Raw genomic sequence first — 10390 nt, 5'->3', positions numbered from 1 at the left:
TAACTCCGCACTTTCGTACCTCGCGTGGTCAACGGGTCGCATTCAGTTTTCATAGGGGTGGTCATAATTCAGTGATCACTCAGTGTATAATGACGATTAAATGAAATTTTCGTATTCCTAAAATAAATAATTATTAAAATTATTTTATCACAAAAAATAGTATTCATCGTTCAGTCGAGCTGCATGGTATCAAAATATTTCATAAGCATTTCGTGATTAATTAATCAATTCTAGAGTGTTCTCCTAATTTTAATACCATCTTCCTCTCCATTTTGGTACATTTTAATCGAAATTTTAATTAAAAAATACATAGCAATTCTCGACAGTGTAAACATTTAATTCGAAGGAAAATGACGTGATTCATGATGTTATCTTCGCTCGTCTTTCCACGAACATTTGTGAACGATGTTAGTGTAGGGCTGGACGACCTTTGATGACCTACTATATTATCAATCAACAGCTTCTCTGAGAGTGAACTTTGAAATGTGTGGCATTATTCAGTGATTCGGTAAAACAAATGTGTGTGTGTGCCCTTGATTATCTGTCTCATTCGCTCTTCATTAATCCAATCCATACATATCGGAGAGCTTAGAATAAACAGTATCGTAAAATTTACGCGCATCCTCACATGCAAGTGCGACTCCTTGGAAATAAACGTGACGATATGAAACTTCTTGGACTCGTGTGGTTCTTAATGGTAAGTTCTTTACATATACATTTAGATACAACGTTTAAGTATATATCTAAGGGCCATTTTGATTATTTTCAGGCAGCAGATAAAAGAAGTTAAGGAATGTCCCTTGTCTAGGTACACTGGGGATACGGATTAATCTATCAATATTGAATTTGGTTTTCTTTTTCTGAATAGATACTGATATTTTGAAAGGTTCATAGCTGCTGTTACAAATATCACATCGCTGCTGTGATAAATTTGCAGCACTGGTGCTGATAGACTTTTCTTTCCAGAATAATGCCCGAAACATTACTACATATAGATTTTTACATACAGATTAATATACAGATTTCTGGGTATGCATAGGAGAAATATTGGGCGTTTCGTTAGTCCCTGTGAAGTTTTTCAACCAATTATAGTTGAAAAACTTCACGGGGACTAAACAACATGTCTTTATCTGACCTTTCCTTTCGTGAAACGTCCGAAACTAATATAGATATCTGTAAGGGGAGACGGGGGAAGAGCTGTCGGATAGAAATTGATCCTGAAGCCTTCCCAGGCACTACTACATACTGAAAAGCTGGTGTCTATCTAACGTGTCTATCTAAGGAAAAGTCAGATGGGCATAAAAAAGTCCAACCATTCGAAACATACTTCCATATATGTACAGAGATAACTCGAAATTTTACAAAGAAGAAAAAAAAAAAAAAAAAAAATCCGAATTTCTACTGATCCTATTTCAGTGAAATTTGGGATAACTGGTAAAATCTTTCTAAAGGACCCAAATATAATATTTCGTGAAAATCCGTCCAGTAAGAGTTCACTTTTCACATGCGAACGGACGGACAGACAGACAGACGGATTGACATTGAACAGACTATAGAAGCTTTACGCATTTGCTATCGCGCCTAAAACGTAATTTAAATGTAACGAATGCAATAAATGGTCTCTATGAATTAGAGAAGCTGCTTTTCAGTATTAATCCCATTTCATTTTAGAAATAATGAGTTACGTTAAGTAATTTTTTTATTTGTGTAATTTTTTTCTGCATAGGCTTTTTCTTATAAATAGTAATACCAATCAAGGATTGTTTGGACACCATAGTAAAATTGTCAAATTCTGCACTGGAGAAAAACAGGTTCGTTAGAAACTCAGCTATAATCTAAATGTCTAAACTATTATAATAAAATATAAGTATAATAAATACATATAGATTCTTTATAAATAAAAGATTTAGGTTATTTCTATAGCTTCGGCTTTGACAAACCAAATATACTTTTAATTAAAATAAATTCATTAAACAACGGAAGCAAAAATATAATAAAGACAGAGACTTCCATAAGAAATTAACTGATAACAGACCTACTTCTACTAATCCTTAGTTTTAAATTTTTATGGCTTGTTTATCAGTTGTTGATGTTGTTTTTACATCATCTTGGGCCAAACTGTTCTGCTATATTAAGTCTGGTGAGGTGTTATTGGCAGGCCAATTTGCATGTTATGCGGGCTGTAAAACTCAGAATAATTCACAGGAAAACCCTTCTCCCTTACCCTGAGATAGGCTAATTGTACACCTATTTGGGTGGGCTCGTGTGTTCTACATTAGGAGCATTTAGAAGCGTAAACTTTACAATTGCGTGACCTTACAATTGCATAATATAAGGCCACGTTCTTGGGATGTTTTAGCCCCCAATTAGCTTAATTGGGCGGAAAATATTAAATTTAGAAGCATGAATTTCGCAAGTCATATCTGTGTGGTTAGCAGACCTTGCTTGAACTATACCTGTGTCTTGTTTCTTATTTTTTTAAATTCTTTATTTTATTTTATTTTTAACGTATAAATAGCAACAAAATTATAACGGTTTGGCCATTATTTACGTTAATCCGTAGCAACTTGCCGTGACGGTATGCTTACAGTTACAATAACAAATTATTTATTTTTATTTATTTAAATAATATTGTCGATAACTAAGGCTTTGTAGATTTAAGTCCAGCATTACAAATAATAGAACAAAATAAGGTGGTAGAATAAACCACCTTATTTTGTTATTAGATAATATATTTTAGAATTATTAGAAAATATATTTTTCAAAAAAAATATAAAAGCATGGTGAACTCAATCGAAGCTTCGTAACTGAATTTCGAAATATCGAAATCATTTTTAACTCTTTTCCAGGCTAACACCTGATACAATGAATTGCAAGAACGCCTAGTCCAGACAGATGTAAAAAAGCTATGTTGCAAATATCGAAGCCTGATAAGCTTATCTAATTAATCTAATTAATTACAATAATATAATTCAAATATATTAAGATAATTAATACAATGAGCTATTAGTTAATTACCTTTTTCGATTCCTGTCGTTTGCTCATTTTTTTTGCATTTATTTTATTAAGTTCCACATTATGTGAAATCAAATCATAATTTTTAATAACATTTTTAAATACCTTTGAGTGCTGAATTTAAGCCTTTGAGTGCTGAATTTAAGCATACTCTATTTAGTGTACACTATGATCTTCAACTGAGAAATGCACGGGTATAATTATAATTACCTGTATTTATTCACTTCTTTTCTATTTGTGTTTTGAGAAATTAAATAACGTTATTTTGATGTCGTTTATCGCAGACGTGATCTTCGGGACGACTAAAATATGGACGTGTATAAAGCTCCACCTAGTAGATAAGAACTTTCATAAAATAATACATACATGCTTTGAAATTTAATTATAAATGTTTATTTTTACAGATTTCTTCACATGGGAGGGAATACCCGTCTTTTGAATTGTTTATGGTCACTCATATTTATTATATCTGATATAGCACAGGGTGCAAACTTCAACTGCTGCATTAATTTTGATAGCCATAAATGATGACTATTTATACAAATAATGAAATACGTTCTTATTTACGAAATCAATGAAACGTTATATATTTTTTTAAGATTGCTAATAATGATAACCTTGAATGATGAAATTGGTACTACTCATTGTGCTTAGCCACATTTTATACGTAATCAAGTATCGTGACCTCATAAAATATACGAGTCCATGATATTTGTAAGGCATCCACGCTGTGGTTCGAATTCTTGCCACACTTTGGATAATGTATTTGTCAAAAGGTTCAGTGGAGTGGCATTTGCGGTTCTTGAGATTATCTACATCTTCGTAAAGGTAAAACACATACACACACACACACTACACTGCCTTCCTTGCGCAACCCCACAAAACATGGTTTACTAGAGCAAAGGATCATCGTGTGGAGCTATCCTATCTAGTCCATTGTTCATTCAGTTGTTAGTCCAGGGAATGTGATAATGGGGCTTCGCCATGCGAAAGAAAAAGTATTTACGAAAGTCCTCTTCAAAGTGTAACCATTATTCCAACGTATCAAGAATGCGAACTTTTGGGTTGTCTGTGATATGTTTAGTAGTAATATCTCTTAGGATTCTTTAGGCCCCCACATTCCGACATTGTGATGATTTATTTTGCCACGGGTATAAATGATAGCCGTCACTAAATACAAACTTTGTGGGGGGGGGACTTTTATAGATGCTTGCAAAAGATTTTCCATACCGTGTGTTGCAGTACATTTGACTCTGCAAGATATAGATTTTTATATCATCTTACGTGGATATCTCACAAAGGCCTCCCGAACACATCTAGAACTCACCACTACCTTGGCTCCAACCAGTTCTCCTACCCTTGTACGTAATTCCTAAATTCGAGTTTCCTGCTCGAAGAGCCTTAAATTTCATCCGATATTGACATTAGCGTGTTGTTTTTCGTGAAATGAGAACACACAAAACACTTATGCCACAAAAACGAATTATCAAACAAATGAATATCTTTCTGAGTTTCTGAACTACATTTTGTATTACATGTTGAATTAGTGCGCATATTTTCACTACACTAAATTTTCCAAGTTTTATTGTTATTTTTTAGCTCTGTATATGTTTGACTAAATTCATTAGAATATAAATATAAATTAAAATATGCATATAAATCAAAATACGTAGAAAATAGATTACCATTTAGGCGCACCTTGACGTCGACACGGGAACTCGTAATAGTACAATGAATATCTCTCTCTCTCTCTCTCTCTCTCTAAAGTATTTTTTCAAAATCCTAATATGTGAAGCACTTGTGATGGAACACGAAATAATTTACTGCGCTAACTAAGCTAGTGCGTAGTGATTACTATTAGCGTTAGGCTTAATTGCAAACTGAGAAGGAAAATAGAGAGATTTTCTGCGTTATTGTTATGACTGATTTTCTTTAAGTCTTTAAAAGTTCATTGTTTTTAAGTTAACTGAATGCGCTTTGTAGGGCTTCCCAACAGGGCACAGTTCTTTACAAAATGCTAGAACAAAGCGTATTATGCTCTTTATTTACTTGTACAAGTACATTATCTTCCACTTATTTTTTTTTTCCCCAAAACTTCTTCCTAAGTAAATTAATTTACACAGTACACCACTAGATAACAAATAATTAAACTTAGTTCTATGGAGAATTCTTACTTAATTCTAAGAAGAATAGGCATTATGATCATCCTGGATCTATGCCAATATCTTAATCATGTACTGATCAGGTATCTAATTAAAATTACAATACTGTACTGTATTTCTAAATCTAATATAATAATAATAATCTAATATTAATAAATTAGAATGTACAGAAGAGTTGGGATTATCTTAGGTAAATGGGAATAAAGATACTTCAGTTCCAAAGGATTAAATGCTGTTGTAATTTAAACCACATCGGTTTCCGAAATGTGGAAATTTTGTAATTTATTTTTATTCGAACATATAAGTATTTAATAGTCTTGGAATCATGTTTTAAAATTTTTAATTTTTTGGAATAGCTCCAAAATTCATTAATTTGCAAGTTATTTTAAAATATGCGTTTATTTTATAGCAGTACTTTAATTTTTAAAATAGCAACTAAGCTTTCAAATAATTTTATTTCCACATCTGAAACCGCATTGGACTGTTTGTATTAAATATTTTACACAAATCTCGCAGGAAAAAAGAAAGTAATTAAATTGTTTGTTTAAAGTGGAATTTATTTTTATAGGTAATATGGAAAGCAAATGCAGAGCAAAGATGCCAACGGAGAGGTGTTTCTTGCCCGGTGTATTCTGTCATCGACACTTTCCAGGTAACAAATGTTTATTAAATAATTCTTCATAGAATTAAATTTAAGCACTTACAATATTGAAACATCGGTTCTGTAATGTCACCAAGCGAGGAGCACCAAACAGAGTTTTACATATACTGTACCGTGGTTGTGTCTCGTTTGGGAAGTATTTGAAAGTAAGTTGATCTTAGTATTACGCATTATCTTTAAGTTTATATCTAAATTATTCTATATCATTCAGTTCTTTTGAATCGGATTAAATCTGAATTTTATTATAATGTACGGAGTTCAAAAAGGAATAAATCTAAAAACAGTAGCCCGTACCATTACGTTTAAAGAAATTGAAAGTGGTGTAACAATTTTAGGTGAATCTAATCGCCGTAAATACGCACAAAACACTTCAAACATGGAGAAAGAAAACAGGAAGATTAGAAGATAAGAGGAGATGAAAGTGGGATACCTCAAACAGGTGGTGATCCTTGCCATAAATGAGAGGATCAGAAAGCCGTACAGCAAAGTTGGGGCAAATTGGAATTTGAAAACGAATTGCACATTGCATCTTTCAAAAAATGAGATATGACGTCTGTTCAAGTTTTCCATGTCTACTCACTAAATGAAGATGATACCTCATTAGTAAATATGTAGTTGCAGTAGTACAGTGGTTATAATCACTGTCCTCTCACACAGTATGGAAGAGGAATAACGCAAGGAATTTTTCGTGGACTTTTTCACAACCGAGTTAATCGTTCTCCAGCGTGGGCTGAGTGTTTTTATCTCCTGGAAACCCAGATTTTAAGCCCAGCAAACTGACCAAAGAATATATGGAATTATACATACAATATATATACTAGCTATGACGCCTCATAGCTAAGCTGCTTCGGGCACTAAACATGTAGTCCCTGTGGCTAATATTTTTTCTGATGAAGCAATGTTTCATTTGACTATGCCATGTTCACAGATACACCACCCACTGCAGGAGTTCCCTGTTCCTTAGTTTTCCAACCCAATTCCACCCTATTGGTGGAATTCAGGCTGTCACATGAGACATTATAGCCTCAGATGCTAACAAGCTATATAAATTATATGGCAAAATAATAACTATATATATATTTTTTTTTTCAATTAACACACTAATTTCATTTACTTTTTATTCCTAGAATTATGAAGAACGAGCATACCCTACTTTAACATGGATAAGTAGTACCATCAAAGCTCCGTCGCGAGATAGAGTAATTAGGAATTTAATTGAAAAGATGTACGGCTATCTTGGCGGTAAAAATGACGAAAGTGAGTTTTACCTTTATCTTTATTATAATTGAATCAAAACTTTTACTTCATTAAAAAATATGTAAGCCATTGAAATAAAATTATCTTTTAAAAATTGTTTACAATATCCTAGCAAAAATCATTGGACAACATTTTGATTGCAGGAAATTGTGTGCCATTCTGTAATGCAGATATTTTGATCAGCGATTAGCCCGGAATTCATTTCAAACGTATACGCCAAACAATGACTGTAAGGGAAGATAGCTAACAGAATTTCAGGAGGAAATGATAGTTGGATATCATGGGAAAAATGTTTTTACGTTTATAGTTTATAGCTCAAGAATTAAATATTCCTAAGTCAACAGCTGACACCTGCTAAAGAAACCTAGAGGCGAGACCCAGCCCAAGACAATTAAACGACCAGATAGTTAAGATACTGACTGATACTGACATTGCCGTCGTGCAATGAGGTTACTTAATCTCAAGATTATACCGTAATGAGTGTTTGGAGTTGTGAGCGGCCAGAGGCGATAAGTGTTTTCGCGACATGCAGAGATCTGCATGTTATGAGTTTTCAAAGAACTACAGCCTACAAGCAGTTGATAACAAAAACTAATGCAAACTGGCGATTGGCATAGCGTGAGACACATCGAAGTTGATCTGTCAGTTAATGTAAATCAATCCTCTCGAGCGATATATACTCCTGGTCTATTTACACTCTTCTATTCTGATGGTAGTCATTGATTATGGAGGATGGCTAGAGAACGCTTACTGTCTGAAAGTGTTTGCCCCAACTGTGCGGAAGGAGGAGAAGGTGTCATGGTCTGTAGGTGTTTCTCGAATGGCCTGGATCTATTGGCTGAAAAGCATGGAACCACTAATGCTGCATCCTACATTGATGTCTAACCAGCTTTGCATTGTGGAAATGAAAGAGAAGTGACCCTTATCTCTTCCAGTATGACAACGATCTATGTCACAAAGCTAGGATTGTGAACGCGTAGCTTTGAATTGGAACGTGGAATTAGGGAAAGTTCAAGACGTGAACACGAATCTTAAAAATGCTTTAAAGTAGATCATAATACCGTTAGCGAAATTACAAATGTCTCGAGTAGAAAGTTTTCAACGGCGCTCTGAAGTAGTCAATCCTGCCAAAGACGGGCCAATACACTATATGGTACAGGGTATAATTTCTTCGAATAAATGCATGTTTTGCTAAAAACTAAAAGTGTCTATGACATTTGGTAGGATTGTATGTGTATACACGCCGTGTAGTCAGTGGATTATGACTACCCTGTAAGTGGGTAAACTCGTAGGTTGCGCGAGTGAATTAAAACCGATCTATGTGTGCCAGATGCCAGCCTTCCAACTTTTGGGATTTAGCATTAGCATTTAGCATTAGTAGAGGCATATGATGCAAGAAAAAAAAACCCACTTCCGCTTCACCCCTCTGTTCGTTCCAAATACCTGTCCAGCTGAACCTTAAATTTATTTAGGCTATCAACTTCCACAACAAGGGATGGAAATCTGCTCCGCCAACCAACTACCCACTGGCTAAAGGCAAATTTCCGTACGTCTATCCTACATCCGTCTTTCCTCAATTTGAATTTATGCCCTCTCAGGTGATTATTCTCAGCAAGAGAAAGAATCCCATCAGCATTGAGCATGCTCAAACCATTCAAGGCTTTATACACCTCTATCAGATCACCTCACTGGTGCCTAGTCTCCAGACTTCGTAATTTGCAAAACATAAGCCTTTCTTCGTAAGAGCAACCCTTTGTTCCATTCACTAATCTTGTTGCCCTTCTCTGTACTCGTTCCAGCAGCTCTACATCCTTTTTGAAATGAGGCCTCCAGACCTGTATACAGTACTCTAGGTTTGGCCTGACCATTGCCTTATACAAGGGAATAATCACCTCCTTATCCCTGCTATAAAAATTCCTGTATATCATTGACAATACACCATGAGCTTCTCTTGTAGCCCGTATGCACTGTTCAGAGAACTTCATATCTGCTTGCACAATTACCCCCAGGTCCTTTTCATTCTCTACCACTGTCAGTGTAGTACCACAGAGTTGATACGTTGCTCTGGGGTTGCTATTTACCATATGTAGTACTTTACATTTGTCAATGTTAAACTTCATTTGTCACCTCTCAGCCCATCTGCTCAACTTTTCCTGATCCTGTTGCAGCAGCATAGTCTCATTAGTGTCCCTAACAACCCTGCCAACCTTCGTATCGTCTGCAAACTTGGACATTAAGCTTGATATAACATCATCAATATCATTTATAAACACAGAAAACAATAATGGACCCAACACTGAACCCTGAGGGACTCCACTAATAACATTAGTCCACGATGAGCAGTGTCCATTGATTACCACTCTCTGCCTTCTCTCCCTCAACCACCCCTTTATCCATAGCAGCAATTTGCCTCCAATGCCACACTGCTCCAATTTGTGCAGCAGTCTTCCATATGCAACAGTATCAAACGCCTTTCTAAGATCCAAGTATATAATATCAAAGTTATTCCCTGCATCCAATTCTTTTGTGACTGCATCATAGAATTCAACCAGATTGGTCAAGCAAGACTTCCCCTTAACAAAACCATGCTGTGTCCGAGCTATAACTGAAGTCTTGTCTAGATGATCCGGTAGTGCTTCTTTAACCAGTGCCTCCATTAATTTTCCTGGAACAGAAGTTAAACTCACAGGTCTATAATTACTTGTGTCAGCCTTTGATCCTCCTTTGTGAATTCGGGTCACATTTGCACATTTCCAGTCTATGGGTACCTCCTCTGAGTACAAGGAAGCTCTCATAATTATGGCTAGGTGTTTGCTTACTTTCTTTGCTGCCTCCTTTAATATAACTGGATAGATCCCATCCACCCCAGGTGCCTTTCTTGTGTTTATCTTCAACAATTTCTCCTTCACTTTACTCTCAGTTATTACAAGATTCTCTGGCTTACTGCCAGAGTTGAATACACCTCTGGCATTCCCCTCGCTGAATAACTCCTCATGTGTGAATGTCAATGCAAAATATTCATTTAGTTTGTTAACTACCTGAGCAGGATCATCAACAGTTGACCCATCGATATCAAGTGGACCAATCTGATTCATCCCCTTCGTAATCTGCCTTCGCTTGCCTAACCTCCTTTGTAACTTGGTTACAGATCAACTTGTATCTATCATAGGCTTCTGTATCACGTGTTAATTTGTATGTATCCCATGCATTTTTCTTCTCTGCCATATGTCTCATTAGTTCATCTGACATCCATTTAGCCTAAACCTTGAACAATATTTCTTAGTTGGTATGTAAA

At 35.3% G+C, this 10390-nt stretch overlaps 1 protein-coding gene across 1 annotated transcript; it reads left to right on the top strand.

The window, feature by feature from the left end:
* Window positions 1-611: 611 nt before the first annotated feature.
* Window positions 612-7127, top strand: LOC150075396 (uncharacterized). The gene is made up of 3 exons (XM_090388474.1): window positions 612-697; window positions 5746-5829; window positions 6966-7127. Exons 1-3 carry the CDS (start codon window positions 629-631, stop codon window positions 7125-7127), a joined length of 315 nt encoding a protein of 104 aa, XP_090244600.1. The 5' UTR covers window positions 612-628.
* Window positions 7128-10390: the final 3263 nt, after the last annotated feature.

This window comes from Mastigoproctus giganteus, chromosome 14 (assembly GCF_048544385.1).
Source record: "Mastigoproctus giganteus isolate SK-2022 chromosome 14, ASM4854438v1, whole genome shotgun sequence".
NCBI classification, from domain to species: Eukaryota; Metazoa; Arthropoda; class Arachnida; order Uropygi; family Thelyphonidae; genus Mastigoproctus; species Mastigoproctus giganteus.
The sequence above is the reverse complement of the archived record's forward strand: the minus strand, read 5'-3'. Positions and strand labels throughout refer to the sequence as shown.

What these genes read in the sequence shown, in the direction of transcription:
- LOC150075396 (XM_090388474.1), top strand. Translation starts at nt 629, where the DNA reads ATGCAAGTGCGACTCCTTGGAAATAAACGTGACGATATGAAACTTCTT. An exon ending in GACTCGTGTGGTTCTTAATG is followed by an intron (nt 698 to 5,745) that starts GTAAGTTCTTTA and finishes TTATTTTTATAG; the next exon opens with GTAATATGGAAAGCAAATGC. An exon ending in CTGTCATCGACACTTTCCAG is followed by an intron (nt 5,830 to 6,965) that starts GTAACAAATGTT and finishes TTTTATTCCTAG; the next exon opens with AATTATGAAGAACGAGCATA.